At 43.6% G+C, this 20,723-nt stretch overlaps 2 protein-coding genes and 1 long non-coding RNA gene across 3 annotated transcripts in view; 1 reads left to right on the forward strand and 2 right to left on the reverse strand.

The window, feature by feature from the left end:
* The window catches only part of LOC146494184 (uncharacterized), a 191,133-nt gene that overhangs the window by 125,707 nt on the left and 44,703 nt on the right, over positions 1 to 20,723 (reverse strand). The window lies entirely within an intron of this gene.
* On the forward strand, positions 7,001 to 10,045 carry ackr5 (atypical chemokine receptor 5). The gene is made up of 2 exons (XM_085147372.1): positions 7,001 to 7,420; positions 8,482 to 10,045. The coding sequence occupies exon 2, from the start codon at positions 8,485 to 8,487 to the stop codon at positions 9,559 to 9,561; it is 1,077 nt and encodes a 358-aa protein (XP_085003498.1). The 5' UTR covers positions 7,001 to 7,420; positions 8,482 to 8,484; the 3' UTR covers positions 9,562 to 10,045.
* zbtb39 (zinc finger and BTB domain containing 39) lies at positions 12,842 to 19,442 on the reverse strand. Its single transcript, XM_085147356.1, has 4 exons — positions 19,316 to 19,442; positions 16,504 to 17,817; positions 15,951 to 16,304; positions 12,842 to 14,369 (listed from the first exon to the last, which is right to left on the reverse strand). The coding sequence occupies exons 2-4, from the start codon at positions 17,782 to 17,784 to the stop codon at positions 13,392 to 13,394; spliced, it is 2,613 nt and encodes an 870-aa protein (XP_085003482.1). The 5' UTR covers positions 17,785 to 17,817; positions 19,316 to 19,442; the 3' UTR covers positions 12,842 to 13,391.

Genomic DNA, 20,723 nt, shown 5'->3' on the forward strand with positions numbered 1-20,723 from the left:
AGTTTCCAAGGCCTTAGGTATGGGCAGCTTGCTGTACTTCTTAGGCACCCCTTCCTTCATCGCACCTTTCTGCAGCTCTGATAATTGGCTGACTTCCCTCCGTGCTACCGTGATCCTGGCTCCTTCTCCATGGAGGGAACTGCTGGCTGTTCATCTTGTAGCCAAGCATCTCCGTGACCACTGCTACCATGGTGTAGATCAGCCGGTTAGTTCCCATGATGGTCTCTGTAGGGATTGTCCATAACGCTGCATTCACATCATCTAGTAGACCTTCAGAGGGTAGTCTTGGTACCTGGCGACGGAGGGTCCAGGTTTCCAGCTTCTCAATGATCCCATCTTTCAGGTCACACTCGACGCTCCTTCTGTCAAACTTTGACGTCTTGGCTCACTTTTGCTGTAGCATGTGTGTTGTATATATCATCAATCTTCAGTTGTGATAGCAGTTCTTTTTTTCCAGAATGTTGGAACGCTGGGCCCACTAATTGTTTGGATGTTGGATATTGAAGATTCCATAGGTCCCACATCCTCTTCAAGATGTTCCAAAGGTGTATAATGTTACCACAATGTTATCCAGAGCGAGAGAGGGATATAGATATACATAAAGCCCATTTTTCATGCTCATTGTTGGTGTTTTCTTAACTACCATGTAGGCAGCTGAAACCAGAAGTGTATAAAATTCTAGTATTTCGCTCACTAAAGCTGAAGCACAGTTATTTGGAGCTCAAAATAATGGGAAAAACACTGAAAAAGCCCCATCAGCTGAAGTGATCGTCTGTGTTTGGACACCTGTTAATCTTACAATACTCAGTCAGTAACCATCCTAAGAAAAATGAGGTTGCATATGGGTTATACAGTCAAACTTTTGCAGACATAAAGTGATTAAATCTGCAAGTGAAAATGTCTTGGATTAGAGTTGCAAGCAGTGCGAGTAAATGGTTACCCTGGAGGTAGTTTGTTAGTGGGTAAGTAGTATTTTGCAGGTCAGAATAATCAGATAAAGCATAGGTGTTGACATTAGAGCTGTTCTTAGATAATGTGATGGTCAGGGGCTGCTTTTTGTCTCACTGTTTCCAAAAGATGTGTTTCTGCTGACTGGTTCCTTCCTGTTTCATCAGCAGAGATCAAATCTGCTGACTGGTTCCTCCTTGTTTCACCAGAAAACCGAAGGGGGGCCCAGTCAACAGGATGGGCACAGAAAGACAGAAAGAGGGAGCAGTTGAAGGGTCAGTAAGCAACAAAGTGCTGACCACCCCCAGAGACAGTAGGAACGTTGAGTCCAGAGAACAGATCCCATTAATCAGTGTGAATCGTGGCCAACACAAACGTTCCCGCGTTCTCTCCGTATATTGCTGACCTTGGTTTAGCCCCAACTGTGAGGCCAAGGCTTATCCGGGCTCACTCATCAGGAGCCGTGCACTGTCCTCCACCATCCCTCAAGACCAATCTTAACTTTCTTTTGTCCCAGTACTTCAGTCATTAAATCACCTGATGCATAACCGCAGAGATGAAGCCAAGCTCGCTTTTAAGAGTGTTAAAATGTTGTGATGATGAGGATGTGTGCTTCTCTAGATTAAAGAGCCTCCTTCCTCGGTGAGGCTGGGGCGGCCCAGGGCTCCCACCTCGCACTACACTCGGCAAATCGCAGCACAGAGTACGGCTTCCTGGCATTGTTCTCTGCTATGTGGGGCCTCTTTATACTATTTCTGCATTCTTCTTACTGGCATCGTACTTACAGGATCATGTGAGATAACTAACAAATGCATCCTCCCCCTCCATCACTCAGTCAGTGCAAACCTTTTAACCACTTAAGCCAAGGCTGTTGAACAGGATTCTGCCTGCTCGACTTTGTTGTATTTTTTCTTTATCGCTGGAAGGCCAGTTCAGCAGTCTTCTACTACAAAAGTATGCTCTACATGTAGTCTAGCATTGTCTTGCTGAAATACACAAGGCCTTCAGTCAATCTGTGTGTCCCTGCCTCCACTCTGTCTTCACCACAGCCATTTCCATGGTTTTCACAAAACCATTTCTCTCCTTAACATCAGACCTAACAACACCACCGCCGTTCCCTTCATGTACATGTACATTGAAGTGTGCTCTCTGGACACTCACTTCATCCAACTTCCTCCAGAATTTCTCTTTCACTTCTGCCATCCAACCTGTGGGGCATAGGGACTGACAACATTTAACGTAACCTTTCAGTTTCTAGCTTTAAACTCATTCTTGTCTGACACCCTCTTCATCTCCACAACACTATTCTCATGCCATTCCTTCAAGGTTAGGGTTATTCCATTTCTCTGTCTACACCACTGGTGTTAAACTCCAGTCCTCAAGGAGCAGTGTCCTGAAACTTTTCCATGTGTCCCTGCTTCAACACACATGAATAAAATTAGCAGGTCATTAGCAAAACTCTAGAATTTGACTGAATGCCGAGGTGGCATTTTGCCCATTTGATTCATGTCAATAAAACTACTTTTAGAAGGGTTTTCTAAATCCTTACATTTACCTCAGTAGGGTTAGGGGTTCCCATCTAAGCATACAGTCAGGGGCTGTATCCCAATTCAGGGTCTCAACAATCCTCAAGGGCCGCGTACTTAAAGACCGCTAAGGCCGGAAGTGCGAGGCTTGTGAAATGGGACGGTCTAGCCTCCGTTGCGCTGCCCAGGTTGCCTAGCAACCATGATACTAACAGCTGGAAACGTTTCATACAGCTTTGTTTGACAGAAATGAAGGAGAAAATCTTTGGTTCATTTGTTTGTTTGTTTCTACATGAGCTTTGATCATTCTCTGTAAGATTAAGGTCAGCTATTGAACGGTGTATATTTTAAAATAAAGGCTTTAAAACCAAGTTAGTACAAACGTCACTAATGTCACATGACTTTGCCGACATGTGGCCAACAGGAATGTTTTAATGTTCTTTGTTATTAAACATTTGCACATAAATAAGTGACATAATATTCAGTACTTACTTAAGTTTACTCTTCGGGCGCCCCTCATCCGCCGTTTTTTTTTTTCGGCAAAATTATCCACACCCACCGCCGCGCTATGCATTCTGGGATATGTTGGGCTACGAAGTCTACACCGCCACGTCCTTAAAATTCAGGGAAATGAAGGACGCATTTGAGGGCCGCATTTCGAGCAGCCTTCGAATTGGGACAACCTTCGTCGCGTTGCGGTGACGTGATCGGCCTTAAAATGCGGCCCTAAAGGCTGCAGACCCTGAATTGGGATACAGCCATGTTCTACTATGAACTACTAATTTATGCAGGTGTGTTGAAGCAGGGACACATGGAAAAGTTTCGGGACACCGGCCCTCGAGGACTGGAGTTTAACACTCCTGGTCTACACCTTGGCAGAGCAGCTTGAATCCACCTTGAGTCCTCCGTCCTTGCTTCCCTTCCAGCTGGTAAAAACCGAATCATGACCATTTTAAATAACAGGCATCCAATACTAACTTTTGGCCTTGTTTCTTGTGCATAGAGATTTCTTTTGGTTATATTATGTATTCTATATGATGACATATTCTTCACAATTTTATGTTGAAGGACATTATTCCAAGTGCATAAAATGATGCAGGACTTGCAGACAGGTAAATAAAAATCTGAGCTCTTTGTTAGGAGTCTAAAGTTTGTAAGAAGTCTAAAAGAAACAAAATCCAAACTTGGAAACTGGAGCATGATGCATACAAAGGAACAAACACAGGCAAGATAAATAAATGCTTAGACGAAGGATAAAAGGAAATTGAGACCATGTATACATATACACACAAATAGACTAATCAGGGGCAGTGGAAACCCATGGGGAGCAAAACACACCTGAACTTCATCAAGGTAAGAAGACAAGAAGCCGGAGAACATGAGACACATGAATGACAAAATGAAACAGAACAAAAAGGATTCAAACAGGGAAACAAACGTCTAATACAAACACAGAGACTTGACAACAAGAAAGCACAGAGACTTGACACAAAAACAATTCTAACAAAACAAAAATGATTCCAGAAACAAGACAACAAAAACTCAACCTACAATAATAATCCAAACTTGAAGAGTTAACAAAGAAAATCAGACTTAAAAACTCAAAAATAAACGGAAAACTTGAAATGAGCCCAAATAATCCCAGACCATGAAAATAAAGGAGATGTTGAAATGTTAGAAACATTATCAGCTGTGACATTTCACCATCATTGGTCTACTGTAGCAAAATAACCACACTTTACTGCAACATTATAGTACTGTTATGTGTAATACAACATATATATGATGATTTATTATTATTATTATTATCTTATGACAGCTTATCAAATGCTACCTGCAAGCTGATGTCTGACCTTTGACCTATGGCCTTGAAGCATACATACTAAAATGGTGTATTTTATTATCTTTACCCATGTGATTGGGGCAGAATTGGCCGAAATCTTTGGCTTCTATGAGCTGTAAAAACTTTATGGCATCATTTCATTTTCATTGTGTCTCATTGAAAAAATAAAAAAGCGTGTTGTGCAGCTCTCTACGTGCTAGGGGTGCAACGATACTCGTATCGATATTGAACCGTTCGATACAGTGCTTTCGGTTCGGTACGCATATGTATCGAACAATACAGCATTTTTAATTTATTTTATCAACTTTCCTTCTGACGGTGCTGTCTGTGTTGAGCGCTCAGTGGATCTGCGCTCGACAGTGCAGCCTAGGCGGAGTAGTCGAACGCAGATTCACTGAGCGCAGGGCAAGCTAGCGAGACAGAAGTTAAGCTCTCCTTGCAACATGGCAAATTGAACCTCCCCCACCCTCATTCAGATGTGGCGTTTGGAACTATTTTGGTTTTCGTGTGCTGTATGACCCTGAAGGTAAGCGTGTCATGGACTAAAGTAAAACAGTATGTTGGATGTGCCACGCAATGCTCAATTACATGGGTGGGAACTAGTGTGTTAGCGCAGTTAGCTCGTTAACGTGTTGGCTGTCCAGCCCCATGCACGGGGCAATCCGCGGTAGCTCGTTAACGGAGATTTGCCGTGTTGTGGCGTTAACCTCATTTCAGATTAACGCTGACAGCACTAGTGGGAACACAACGAATATGACTGCACATTTACGCTGACATCATCCTAGTGCAAAGACAAGTCGAAGCAGAGAAAAACAACAAGCAGGCATGCTACAAACTTTACCGGAGTCAGCGGTTAGCACATGACTCTCCTTATGGGACCTGATATGTTTAATATGCTGCTGAGAATATAGCCCAGAAGAAGCGTATAGTATAGCTTTTATTTTGGAAAGAGCCATTTCTCTGTAATAAACTCTCTTTTCCAAAGATGAGTGATTCCTCAATCAGATACAGGGCTCGCAAAATCACTAGCCCGACGTCCAGGGGCTAGCGATTTTTCCAGTCGGGCTGCCCTGCCCGGCCCGTCGGCCTATCGTAGGAAGGAAAAATATATGTCAATGCTTTTGTATTCTTTCGGAAATGTAGCTGGGTAATTATGTCATTGGCATCGGTGAGCCACTGTGAATATGTGACATATTGAAATCGCTTGTGAATTTGAATTTGCGCTTGTTTTTTGCTTTCACTTTGCAATCGCGCGAACTGTGTATAGAGAGCGACAGTACTGATTGGTGAGTGATGATAATTTGCGCAACAATTCCTCTGACATCATCTTATCAATCGTTAGCTTACTATGCAAACATGACAAGTGAAATCTCCCGCAGCTTAAACATGTGAGAGGTTGATCGCGCAGAGAATCGCTGAGCGTTATGTGAGTGCGTGTGTAAAAGAAGCAGGATATATATTTTAGTTCTGCTGAGCCAAATAAGACAGGTCAGGGTGAAGAAGTGACAGCCAAAGAAAAGCTTACCACAAAACGGAAAGGTTATGACAAATCAGACTATAAGGCAAAAAGAAAGTGCAGCTTTATGGTTTCATGGACAAAAGAATTTCTGTGGCTGCAATATGACGAGCTAAATAACCAGGGCTGCACATAAGTGGTCCGCAGGTGCGCATTCGCTGTCAAAATAAAAAACGCGCACAAGATAAGAAGTTGCAACGCCTGTTTGCATACATAAGATTTTCTGGAGGAGGACAGACATTTGTTTAGAACTCTTAAAGATGTCGAAGAAGCTCCTTTAAGCAGTTACTTTGGTGTTCCTCCACCTCCAAAGAAATGTCAGAAGGAGTCCAAACCACAAAAGAAGCGCGTATTCTCGGAAAAGTGGTTGCAGGAGGTGAGCTGGCTTCAAACAAATGATGAAGCACAGAGATGTGGTGCAGAATGTGCCGTGAAAATTTAATAAATGACAAATTAAAAAGGCATGAACTTTTTTTTTTTTGTATCGAAAAAATATCGAACCGTGACACCAAAGTATCGAACTGCACCGAACCGTGAATTTTGTGTATCGTTGCACCCCTACTACGTGCATCTTCATATGGTTCTTTTTGACATTTGTTTTCCACTGTCAACTTTGACCTTGGGTACTAACAATAAAGGTCGAGGTTAAATACTTAGCCAACCTGGGTACTCATATCCCCCGAGGCCTAGTATATTGTTGTGAAGTAAAGTAAGTTTTTCATAAAAAATTTGCGGATAATAAAAAGTTTTAATTGATTTTTTCACATTTGGTGCGACTTTAATCCAATCTACTATCACACAACATAACAACATATGTTCTCTCTTACAGAACAGCCTTTAAACTGCCAGTGGTAAGCCAATAATATTTGAACAATGATGCATTATGTTTTGCAATTTCGCCCTTGTACACCACCACAGTGGATCTCAAATCAGACAGACACGATGTGATTCAGTTGCAGACATCCAGCTTTAATTAAAAGGGGTTTAATAGAACCCACTTTTATTCTACTAGTAGAACCTTTGCATTATTCACAGCTTAATCTGTTTTTTTAATGTAATTTAATAAAAATCAGCAATCAACAGCAAATTTGAATTTTTATAGATTAAAACTGTACATTGAATTCTCATTTTTCTATACTTATATGGAAGACAGCTGTGATTTGTCGAGGGCGTGAACTTTACAAAGGGAACTTGGGTCACTGAGAAACTTGAGTTTCATTAATGCACATTTCTAGCAATAATTACTTTTGGAAATCCTCCTTATATAACTTCTCTATTCATGCGAAATACATTATTTCTTTATTTCAATTATTGTATCACTAGCGTTGTGGGTGTCCCTGTACTTCAGCTGTCCTACTCAGTATTCACTGAGGATGTCATAGCTGTATTTGTGTGTGTGTGTGTGTGTTTATGGGAAATGGGAGGGTAGAAACTCCTGTTCGATTGCCCACATAGTCCTGAGCAGCAGAGCTGAAAAGGCACATCTCCCATCTGCAGACTTCACACAGAAGATTCTCCAGAAGACGACAAGGTCTCAGGAGCGACCTTCCCCATTCAGCTCCTGTGTACGCTGCCACCGCCACTGAGGTACGAGAAAACTCGGTAATTTTTAAGGTTGTTAAACCCCACTTTACCTTTAGTCTAGATCTTAAAGGGAAACACTTTATACATCTATCTGTTGTCAGGTGTGGAAAATCATGTTATTGTTTTTACACAGAAATACAGATAGAGATTGTCAGTTGTTAGGTTGCATTTAGGTGTAGGTGATTTTGAAGAGATTAGAGGCTTCAAAATCTGACACTTGCAAGTGTGAAGAGGTCAGAGATCCAGCAACACTGTTTTGTAATGCTTTACCAGCGTGTTTCAGATTGTGTTGATTTATTTCTGCATCTTATGCAAGTTTTTGGAGTTTTGACCTCTTTGGATTTTTTTTTTTAGATAGAAATGTGAAATAAAATTCACTTTTTTTCTTTTTCACTGTTATAGACGCGCAAAGTTGAATCTGTTGAAATCATCTCCAGGAAAAATAAGCTATCAATTGGGCATTTTTTCTGTTGGTGTAAAGGCAAGCTTGTCAGTAGTTTCAGGTTGCAATTTGGGGAAATGTGGGAGGCTGATTTGGATGAGAATAGTAAAGTAAAGGCACTGTGGACAAATTCACCTTCCTCCAAGATGCATGGAGGTGAGGATAAAATCTAAAGGTGTCAAAACTTGTGCAACACCTCTTGCAGAAAGATTTTTATTGTACATAGCATGAGTGTTTCTGAGTTTTTGACTTCTTTACAGCTTAGTGAGAAAGAAGAATGCTTGGAATGGAAACCGTCTGTGTTTTAGATGTGCAGAGTTATATATGTGGAGCGTTGTGAATGAAAAACATGCTATAAATCTGACTTCTAAACAAATCCATGCTTGCATTCACCTCAACGCGAGGCACTCCTGCTCTGAACTGAACACTGTAGGTTGTGAAATAGTTTTCTAATAACCTGCTGGGCTTTCTGTATTCACCTCTCAAAAACATTTTGAGTAAACCACCACCTCCTCCTCCTGTGCCCTTCTTATGCAACGTCTTAAAACATAATCAGATTAACCTCAAAATAAATTCAAACCCTGTCAGGATATGAAACGCTTTCCTTTGCTTTTCACTCCAGAACATGACCATTTTCAACCACTCGCTTGACCACTTGAACGGCACGCCATGGTTCGTCTTCGACTGCACCCTCCAGCTCAACACGAACTCCCGGCGCATCGCCCTCTTCCTGATGTACCTTTTCATCTTCATGGTGGGCCTGATGGAGAACACGCTGGTCGTCTGGGTCAACTGGCGCCGAAGGCATTCCTCCAACGCGGTCCTCTTCTGCATCATCAACGTGAGCCTGTCGGACCTGATGGTGATTGTGATCCTTCCTTTCTTCATGATGGAGGTGACCATGGACCAGGTGTGGCTGTGGGGTCGCTTCCTCTGCAAGGTCACCCACCTCATCTACGTCATCAACTTCTACAGCAGCTCCTTCTTCCTGGCCTTCATGACCCTCGAACGCTATTTCTCACTGTCAAGACCGTCATCGTCAAGCTTCTTCCCTGCGGGAGGCCGGAAGCGGTGGGTGGTCTGTGGGGGCCTCTGGGGGCTCTCCTTGTTTCTGGCTCTGTTAGAGAACATCCATGTGGATCTTCTGGAGTGGGAAGAGCCAGGTTGTTACATGCTGCCTGAATACAACTACACCGAATGGTTCGTCACTGTGTCTTTCTTCTGCCTGGTTTTCCAGTTCCTGGTCCCCGCTGCTGTCATCATTACCTGCAATGTGCTGATCGCTCGTACAGCCAACAGGGCGACGGATGTGCAGAACCGACGGGATGTTTGGCTGGTGCACGTATACTCCCTTGTGTTTGTAATGTGCTGGCTTCCCTACCACTTGGTCATGTTCTTGATGATAATAGACGACCTTGAGCCCTATGTATTCAGCTGCAACACGGTGGAAGTGCTCTACTTTTCTTTCAGCGTGGTGCAGACCATTTCGCTTTTGCACTGTGTCGCCAACCCCTTCCTCTACAACTTCCTCAGCAAGAGCTTTCGGAACAACCTGATCAACACCATGTTGAACTACATTCCCAGAGAGGGGACTGCAGAACAGGTGGGACCCGGAGCCAACGCCAAAACTGCAAACGAGGGCGGTAGAGACCCGGGGAAGCGGAGTAACGCCAGCACCAGCCATTCTGATGTTGGATCATAAGATGAAGCTGAGCTAAGGATCAAGTAAGCTCCAGTCGCGGTATATTTGACCGAACTAAATTCAGCCCTGTCGCTTCCAAGTATCACAGGCATCGATCGGGCTCATACCTTCCTCTCATAGTCCACTTCCTGTTTTGTTAAGCATGTACCTGATCAGTTTTACACACAGGAGGGCAGGAAATGTTTGACGTCTTCCTGCAAAGCTGCTCAACTCACACAGGAACTCATGGCACAGTGAATGTTCCAGGAATTCGTGTCAACAAAATGTGCTGCAGTGCCCCACAGGAGAAATCCTCATATCAGTATACACAAATGCAAATGTGAAAATGTAACTGTTTTATTGCATAAAATCAAAGCTTAATGTTACTAAATGCTTATTTATCTGGATGCTGATGTAGTCATATCTGTAAAAAAACAAAACAAAACAAAAAAACAATAAAACTCCCTTAAACGCTGCTTGTTTCGATCCAAGCTGGAAAAGCTGAGTTGGCGTTTGTAAGCTGATTTGATGATGACAAAGCACAGCCACTCATTTGGAAACTTGTTTATTTTAACAAGGAAATTTGCCTTTCTTGCAGCTGGCTTGTCTTTTCTGCCCATCTTTATTACATTTACTTCCGTTTCTGGAATGTTTCGTGTTCAACAGGTTAAACGATAAGAAGGCAGGGGGAAAAAAAGCGGGGTCTGTGTGTCCACAAACGGCACAATAACAGGAAGAGACCAGGCTTTGCAAGGGCAAAGGTCTGAGCTGCTGGAAACAGGGGAAGCAGATTTCTGCAGATTCATCACTGAATTTCTGATGATGGAGCAGCTCATCCAACAGATAAAAAAATAACAATAATTCAGAGGTGATAACAGTCTTCCTAGAGGCATTTATTGCAAAAACAATATTAAAAAAACATTCATATTTAGCTTTAGAAATAGACAACGAAAGGCATAGAAATAATAAATAGCTGCTGTCATAAATATGAGGTAAGACACAAAAATCGCACAGAAATGTGTAAATGGGCACTTCAATGTCACATTTCTACAGCACAACATACGTCACACGCTCTAAACAAGTCAGTATAGCTTGTGTTTAAAATGGAATTAGTCTGGAAGTTCAAACGCACACTGTTATGTTTCAAAGACAAAAATATTCTCTACTGTGGATTTGTGTTTTATTAGTGAAACATGCACCATAAGAACAGACCAAATAAAATTGTAGGGTTTTAAAACCGTGACTGCAAATAGAATTAGTATGCTACAAATGCAATATGCAATCAGTGTAATTACTCTGTAATTACAATCACTGACATCAAAAACCTATCCTGATATTACAGTAGATAATATCTGCTGCATAATACAGTTGCCTTCTTTCACCTGCTAACATCAGGATACACTGCCACCAAGTGGCTTCTTCTTATCTTAGTTCAAACAGACCAAACCTGCAGTTTGAACGGCATCTAACAGAAAAAAAATATGGCGACCGCATTATAAAAATTCAGGTAAACGCTCAGTCGATCAACAGATACAGAAATAATCAGATGCAAGTGAAAAATAATCTCCATTTCTTTACTTCTATTCTATAAAAATACTAATTTTGTGTTTTAAAACAGTGATTCCCAGCTTTTAAAATTTATTTTCTGGCCGATATCAAAAAAAGAAAAGAGAAAAAAAAGACAGGTTGATGCTAGAGTTCTCGGAGGCCTTTTAAAGGGGGGAAGATCTCCCCAAAAACCAGCTGTAAGCAGCAGGGCTGCATCCTCCTGCAGAAATGAGCCTGTCAGCATAGGAGCATCACTGCGATGACTCGCTTCAAGCAATGAACCTCCAGTTTGCACAGGGATGGTTTCAACCATACAGTTTTACATTACTAACCTCATCTATGGCCAGAAGCTCTGGCTAATGAGTGAAATAGGCTGCTTCTGACAGGTGTCTGGGTGAGGAGCTTGGTCATTAAGGAGGGACTCCTCCTCCACGCCAGTGTCTCCCAGGATGAGCTGGAGGAGACGGCTGAGAACAGGGAAGTCTGAGTATATCTGCTTATAGTGCTGCACCTGCAACCTGGACCTGGATAAGCCACTGAGGGATGGAATTTCTGCCCTTTACGGCTCAAAAAGGGTATATCTTCTCATACTTATAAGATACTGATATTGTGAATGATTAAAAGTGTCCCCACTTTTTTTTTTTTTTTTTTACATATTTACTAAAACTCAAAAAAAATCCTTCACATGTATTTGATTTTAGGGAATCAGTCGCCATTTACAACACATACATAACCATACCTTTCTTACACTACTGCTCCTATGCCAGCATTACTAAATCCTCTATATGGATGTGTGTGTGCGCGTGCTTTGTTGAGCATGCACCAGCATGACCAGAAGGAAGGAGAGGATGCAAGGATGCAGAAACTAAGAAATGAGAAAGGGGGGATGGAGTTGGCCAGTGGGGGTGAGGTAACCGGGAAGACTTTGTTAATTAAAAGTCTAGGGAGATGATTCTTCCAGCTGTTTTACTCCCAAAGTAGCATCCTTCTCTGTTAAAGTTGTTGGGGAGACTCATTTATGTGCTGACTGGACTCCTGTACTGGGTGCTAACTTACATACACACCCATAATACTCCAAAAACTGTTCATTTTGTGTTAGTCAAGTTTAAATAGTGTTAAAAATTCATTTTATACAGTTATCAGTCAGTTAGTGTGCACTTCCAGCAACAGTTTTTGAGGCATAACCAGGATTATTTTTGTGATTAATCTACCTGCCAGTTTTGCACTTTTTACATTTACCCGTAGCATTTTTATTAAAACTATTGTCATCATTTTAGCTCAAATAATCGTAGTCGTATATACTGATAATTTATTAATTTAATACAACCACATTTTAGCCCTTTCATGCACTATGTTCAGCTATTTTAACTAAGATTTTAAGTCTTTACCTTACAATAAAAGGCACTTACTGCTACATAAATACATCTTAAGTGAACTGTTTTTAATTAACTAGTTGTTGTTGTGTTAGTGCAGACAGTTTTTCTATTATCGATTTGTAATTTCTAATTTTTTCATTATTACGTGAAACCACAGAGCCCCTCAAAAACCTGCAAGTGCCCCTCAGTGTGACTCGTACCGCTCTCTGTTTGGGAATCAATGCTTTAAAACACTGTGGAAAGAAAATAATACATTTATGAAAATATTTTGTGTTCGTCTAATTTTCTACATTGAGGTAATTGCAGTGTAATTACACTGTAATTACAATCACATATTAAGACAATCATTTTGATGATGCTACTTTTTTTTTAAAAAATTTTGAAAACAGACTCAGTCAAGAATCTGACCAGTGCAAATGGTCTTTAGTAGGAGAATCGTCCATCTTTAATCCATAGTAATGGATAGTTTTAGAGTTTTTAGGTATTGTTCTTATGTAGTTCTGGTTCCATTTGTGTGTTTGAGAAAGTTAGCTGGACAAAATAAGCAATACTGAGATCTTTTACAATAATTTAGAGACTATGTGATTAAGTAAAAACATTAGAAAATCACTGCACTGGGCTAATACCAGTGTTTATAATAATATTTCAGCCAAAGCATCTTTGTGCCAGGAAATGAAAAAATCCTTCTAATAAAAACAAGAATGGAAACTTCTAGCGCTTCTGACTTTTTTTTTTTAAACAGTTAGCCGGCATTAAATTGATGTAACATGACAGATGTGCATGAGTCATCAGTAAATGTCCTATCTGTTGATAGGTGCTAACTGATGTTGGTGCATCAGTTAGCTAAAGCTCTAGTCTACTATCAGCAGCTTGTGGTCCACGACAACCAGACACAGAGGAGGCGTCAGGGAGGAAACGAGGAGCTGATCAGGTGTCCACAGTGGGCAGCGGTTCTTTAGAGTGATCATTGTACATGAAGGTCTGCTCGATGTTGAAGTCCGGCGGTAAGTGGTCCTTGTGGAGCTCCATGTGTGACGACACCAGCTTCAGCGTGGAGAAGTAAAGGCCGCAGACGGTGCAGCGGTACATCAGGGCGCCGGCGTGCGTCTTCAGGTGGCAGATCATGGTGGAGCGCCCCCTGAAGAAGCGCAGACACACTTTACACTGGTAGGGTTTCTCCCCGGTGTGGATACGGAGGTGGTAGGTGAACTCCCCCGAGTGGGCGAAACGTTTACCACAGTAGCGACACCGGTACCACTTCCCACGCACCCCTGCAGGTCCGACACCGCCGTCCTGACTGGAGCTTCCGTTCGTCAGGACTCCAGAGGATACGCCGTGCATCGGCCCTTGAAAAAACTTGTCCGACACGCTGATGCCCATTCCCAAACCCAAACCGAAGTTGCTCATCTTAACGAGCCCGCTGACGTCCCGTGACGAGGAGGAGGAGCAGGAAGACGGCGGGCACTCCAGAGACTGATCCGCTTTACGTTTCCCTAACCACCCCTGGCCGCCAGCGGTTCCTCCGCTCCCCGTGGAGTCGCTGGTGTGCAGACTGAGGTGGTACTGAAACGCAGAGGACGAGCGAAACGTCTGCGGGCACAGGAAGCAGTGCAGCTCCTCCGCTCCTCCTCCACTGCCACCTCCATCTGCTTTGACTCCGTAAGCCCTCAGCGCCGACTGCTCTCTCTCCTTAGCTGCCGCCTCCTCGGCGTGCACAGCCATGTGTCTGTCCAGCAGGGCGCGCTCTACAAAGCAACGGGCGCAGTGTGGGCAGGTGAAGACGGGCAGGGAGAGGTGGGCGAGGGCGTGCCACAGTAGGGAGCACAGGGACAGCTGGGAGAGGTGACACACGCCACAGCTCAGGCTCTGGGCGCACACGTGGCTCAGCAGGTGGTCTTTGAGAGTCTGAGGAGGAGAAAAACACAAAACTAAAAGTTGAGGAAGCAGGTGTGTAGCAGGGGGACTCCTCATTCTTATTTCCTGCTCATGTTTGCCACCGAACCGGTTCTCAGGCACTGTTCATACAAACATCAGACTTCCTGTGGGTTTCACTGTGAACTCAAGTCTCACTTTTGTGCTTCTTAGACACACCTGGTCCTTGCATTATTTACAAAGTAAATGCTTCAGTTAGGGCTGGGCGATATATCGAGTTTTTTAAAAATATCGATATATTTTTATACGAGATATAAGATGTGACCATATCCTTTATATCGATATATACGTTATAATTGTAGTTGTGGAGCCACAAGTTTGCCTCTCTTTCGTCCACTTTTGTCTTTACTCAACGTTACTCGGCCTCGCCTCTCCTTCACTGAACACAACTCCCCCTCCTCCCCCATCGCTTCACCTGCAGGCAGCGACTAGATGGACACGGCAAATCTCCGTTAACGAGTTACTGTGCATCGCCCCGTGTGTGGGGCTGGACGGCGTCAACGTTTTAACGAGCTAACCACGCTAACGAGCTAACCACGCTAACGAGCTAACCACGCTAACGCCTAAAATCCTTTCATTTTCTCAAAAGTTGACAGCCCGCCTTATGTATGAATTCTGGTTGTGCTTGATGGCCGCGAACCGATTTTATGTGGAACACAGCGCTCAGCAATCTGTCAAAAAATGTTTTAGTACGACTTTGGTAAGCTACGGAGCTGCACCGCGTGATGGATTGTCGGAGCATTTCGCGTAGTGATACGTACTGTGCTTCAACGTAATATTACCGTATTGTGTGTGTATAAGGACCATAAATGGCACCTGAAGCGGATTTCAAACTCCAGGCTGTCAGTCACGCAGTAGAAGTTTTGAACAGAGCAGCTGTGAAATCTGTCTATGTTATTATGCTCAGCGTCTTTTAGTTTACATTTTGACTGCACAATTGTGAGCTTTTTGTTATGGACAAAAACAACAATACTTTTCTTTTATTTATGGAGCATTATTATTTAATAAATGCTCATAATTTATTTTTGAGTAGTTTGTTTCATGTACATCTACGCTGTATGTTAATAAAAGTGCCCGTGTGACATCTGGGACACAGCTTTGACTAAGAACTCTCTTTTTGTTCTTACTTTATGGCTTTAAAAAAATATCGAGATATATATCTTATATCGCCATCCAGCTAAAAAATATCGAGATATGAATTTTGGGTCATATCGCCCAGCCCTAGCTTCAGTTAACCTTAAAGTGAACCACAGAGAGCTCGACAGCATGTTGTGGCTCACAGAAAGAGCTTACAAAGGCCAACGCAACATTTGGGGCTTTTTATCTTAATAATTTGTGAATAAAACAAAAGAACTGCTTTTTAATGAACTGCCCGACTTCATTTCAGTTCATGGAGATAGAAATGGCTGTAATTTCTTAACGATTAATGTAAAAATCAAGTCTGCATTTATCATAACTAAATAGTGTCTGTTTACACATGGAACCATTTATGTATCAAGCAATCGTTTAAAGTGTCTGACTTAAGTTAAAAACCCTCCATAAATATCCACTAACCTGGAAGTCCTTGCTGAGGGATTTGGTGCATACAGCACACTGCAGCTCTTGGCTGTGGCTGCTGTTGGTCAGCGCCCCCTGTGGGATGGCGTAACTGGATGCTGTCTGGCGGTGGTGCCGCAGCAGTTTCTTTTGACTGCAGAACTGCAAGTGGCACATGTCGCAGGTGAAGAGCTGCACTCCCACGTGGGTGAAGGAGTGGGCGATGCCCGCGGCACGGTCGGGAAAAGAGGCTCCGCACACCCTGCAGAGCCCCAGCTCCGTCAGGTGCGTCTCACCGTGTCTTCTGATGGCAGCCGGATCTGCTGGGAGTGCCACTGTGCAAGCTTTACATGTCACCGTGCTTCCTGTCACCTGGAGGAGCAAAGACCATTATTTCCTATGTGGGAACAAAAATACGACCCATCCCTGTGTCCTCTGAAGGTCTGTAGCTCAGAAAACGTTCAGAGCACGATGTTAGAAATACAAACATTACAAAACTTCAGCTGATTCGATTTTATACAGAATGACCTTTTACCCGAACTACTGTATTGCTCACAAACAGAAACATTACCTGGCTACTCGCATTCCCTCCATCTCCATTCTCCACACACACAAGGTCATCTTCATCCTCGTCCTCCTCCTCTCCCTCCTCCATGAAGTTCTCATCGTCGCTCAGCTCGATGATCTCTCCTGCCAACTGTCTCCACTGCTCTTCCTCCGTTCCCTCCACTGCTCCATTACCTTGCAGAGCCTCCCTCTCCTCCTCAGTGTCTCCTTCCTCCACTTCCCCAAACATCAGCCTGCTGTCCTGCTGCACGTCGACCACGCCACCTTCCACCGCTGCCACCTGAAGGCTGCCTGGAGACTCTCCCGAGGATGATGTCGGGGCGCAGGCTTCAGCGCCGAGCTGAGCTGACGAGTCAGGGAGGGAGCAAGACTCAGACGTAACAGGGTTGCTGCTCCGAGACAAAGAGTCGCCCGCGCTGTCAGAAACCATTTGACCATCTGTGTCACCGTCCTCACAGCAGCCTCCCGCCTCCCCATCGTTCAGCCCGTGCTCGGTCTTCAGCTGGAGCACAGGCCCCACAGGCTGCAAGCCGTCAGCCTGAAGGGAAAGGCTGCTGCTGCTGGTGGTTAAAGGCGGTCCTCCTGGTAACTGATGATCTGCTCCCATCTGCCCGTAGCCGATATGAGACTGGACATCTTCTGCCTTTAGGTCCAGAGACAGAGGCCCGGCTTGAACTTCGCGGCCTGACCTGCCCATCCTGATTTGGAAAAGAGGGGAGGGAGCAGCAGCAGGAGTCGGGGCAGCAGACGGGCCAGCCGATGAAGACAGAGAGGAGCAGGAGGCGGCGGAGGAGCACACAGACGGCACAGAAGCTGCACTAACTGCAACCACTGTGGGTGGAGCGGCCACCATGCTGGAGTCCAGGGTGACATCACCGGGACTGCTGGCATTGCAGTTTGCAGACACAGAAGCCTGCAGGTCAGGGAAGGTAGCGTGACAAGCCTTCACCAGTTCGCTGACCCCGAGCCGCTCGGCCAGCTCGTACAGGACGCCGACATCTATGAGATCAGTCACTATCTCCCCGGTGTAGACAAATGTCAGCACTTTCTCAAAGTTAGCTGGGGAGATAAACTCCAAAGAGAAGGCGGCGCTGGACGCGGTGGGAGTTCTGGTGAACAAGTTGCGAAAGTACGTCCCGGCGCAGGCCAGCACTGCACGGTGGGCTGCGAATGTCCGGTTGCCAACTTGCAGGAACACATCACAGTACTGACGTGATTGGCGGCAACGGTTAAGCTCGGAGAGAAGGCTGGCAGCGTGGCCGGGACACTGCAGCCGGATCCTCATCCCTGCCGCAGCTCCTAATGCACTACAATCCAACTGCAGGGAAGGAAATGCAGAATCATCAGAGCAGTACAGGGGACAAATGTCTTCTTTAATATTCGGTGATTAGTCATCCATCTTTTGGTGGTAGATGGATCACTAATGAAAATGTATTCATACGCTGATGCAGTGAAAAAACAAACAACAAAAGCAGCGTGATAATCCAGTTGTTAAATATATAGATAAAATGTGTTACTGCATGATTAAAATATGTAAAGGAACCAAAGTGGCTGTCAAAAAGCAGTCCAGTATGTGGCAACCAGGTTTTACTCCAGTTTTTATAAAACAGGTTTAACAACAGTTTAAAACTAAATTCTGAGTTTTCAGATTTAGAATCGGTTCAGTCTTCTCCGATCCACTCTGAGGTAAGCTGTATGAGGAAGTAATGAAGGAAATCCATTAATTGCACTCTGATACCATGATTCGCCATGGCAACAGGTAGATAAAGAACAAAGCCCCCATTGTGATCGAACAAACCGAGGGTTATGAATGCATGCAGCGTCTGAAGCAGACACTGTTAAAAAAAAATACTATATATCTGCACACACAGGTCTGAGGGATCTTTCAGTAATGGTTTCTGGAGAACTGGTTTGTCAACCAGCTGTGATTTTATTACTGTTGATCTCTTATCTTAAACACAACCTGCTCCAGAGCAGCAGGTTACCATGGTGATATAAGACGTGAACCACCATCATATCAAGTTAAACCTGAAGTTAGTTGGATGATTCATAGTACATTTCAACATGATAGTCAACATGTATGTATCTCCCATTCTGACTTTTATCTTGGACTCTCTGTCTGAAAGAAGGAATTTTAGCTCCTCCCTCGTTACAGAAACCTTATTCTGATTGGCCACTCACTACAAACAGAAGGTTTGAACTGAAAATGGGGGGGCTTCTGTGCCCACAGCTCCATATTAAGGATACCCTTTCCCTGACTTTACAGAAAGTCAAAAATAGAAAAAAAAGTTATTTTAAACGAACTATTTATAGCACTCTGAGCTCTTAGCTGATACGGATTACTCTCATTGCTTGAAACTTTGGCCGTGTTTAACAGGAGCATTTATGTATGTTCTTTATTTATGCATGGCAGAAAATAAAGAAAAGCAGTATAGGTTCACTTTTATAAATAAAAATAAATTATAAAAATGATAGTTTACTCCTTTAGATTCTATTTTTTTAAGCATTTATGTTTTTGTATAAAGAAGCAGGATCTAACTGATCTGCAGTAACAGATGTTGTAAATTATCGTATCTTTTTTTCTTTTTTAAAGGGTGTTAACGCGATGTTTTTGCTGCTTTTTGTGTTTAAAGCACAATTACTCTTAATTTTCCGCAGTTTAAAAAGAAGCTAGAGGATCCCAGACCGTTTTTTTCTCTATCGCAAACAATCCAGACACATTATGGTAACTCTACTCACCCAAACCAGAGGTTTTATTAAAAAATAATCCTCCTACTGTGAGCGCAGGCCCGCTCGTTTCCGTTACCATCACTCACCCATTGAGACGTGTCCGTCGGCGCTCAGAAATCCCCTTTTTCTTTTTGTTTTCATTCGGTCAGCACCGCTAAGGCACTCATTCTACATTTTATAAGCCTTTGCTCTTATGGTCCATCCATCCGTCGCATTTTGGTGACGCATGTCAACAAAGCTGAGCGGCGTTGCCCCCTGCAGGCCGGAGGCGTCACTGCAGGGAGGAGAATTCATCACCGGTCAAGTTTCAAGACCACTTGAAAAATGGCAAAAATAAATCATATTTTGCATGGTTGGATCTTAACAAGGTTCCAAGTTGAGCTTCAACATGCAACAAGAAGAAATGGGAGTGAGACAAAACATGTTTTGATCATGCAATTTATTGAAAACAAAGCTTAAACTGAAACAGGCTGTTTTGACAGCTGATCAAAAGTTTAAGACCATATGCCTTTAAAAGGCCAATCTGTGCAAAAATATGGACTTATTGTCATTTCCTGTCAGGTAGTCACACTGCCATGGCAGTCTGATGGCAAAAGCAAAAAAATACCTTTCCGTTTTTGAACATGGTCAGGTTGTTAAACTGCATAAGTGCGTCATCGCTGTTGAGGTGGGACGCAGCAAGGCAGTCATTTGGAATTTCCTAAATGATCCTGAGGGTTATGGAAAAAAAAGTTGAGTGGAAGACCCAAAACAATTTCACCAGCACAGAGCTGGAGGATCCAATTGGCTGTCCATCAAGACACTGGGCGATCCCCGACCCAAATTAGGACCGTTACTGGTGCTGACTGCAGCCCCACAACAATCAGATATATTCTGAGACAGAAGGGCTTCCAAAAATCCCAAAAAACCTCATCTCCTTGAACGCCACAGAACTGACTGTTTGGACTTTGCAAGAGAACACCAAACATGGGACATTGATCGAAGAAAGTTTTATTCCCTGATGAGAAAAAATTTAACCTTGATGGTCCTGATGGTTTCCAAAGTTACTGCCATGACAAGCAGATCCCACCTGAGATGTAACCATAATGGTCTGGGGTGCTTTTTCCTTCAGTGGAACAACTGAGATTCAGGAGGTGCAGGGGCGTCAAATCTCCACTGGCTGTGTGACCTCACATAAGTGTTGAAATCTCACAGCAGGACAGTTTCCAGTAGGGGCACCCTTAAGCACAAGGACTCCAAGAAGGCTGGATACTCTAAAGCAGGGGTGGGGCAACTCCAGGCCTTAAGGGCCAGTGTCCTGCAGGTTTGAGATCTGTCCTAGATCCAACACAGCTCATTTAAATGGCTAAATCACCTCCTCAACATGTCTTGCAGTTCTCCGGAGCCCTGGTAATGAACTAATCATTTGATTCAGGTGTGCTGGCCCAGGGTGATATCTAAAATCTGCAGGACACCGGCTCTTGAGGTCTGGAGTTCCCCACACCTGCTCTAAAT

Source organism: Neolamprologus multifasciatus, chromosome 20 (assembly GCF_963576455.1).
Source record: "Neolamprologus multifasciatus chromosome 20, fNeoMul1.2, whole genome shotgun sequence".
Taxonomy (NCBI): domain Eukaryota; kingdom Metazoa; phylum Chordata; class Actinopteri; order Cichliformes; family Cichlidae; genus Neolamprologus; species Neolamprologus multifasciatus.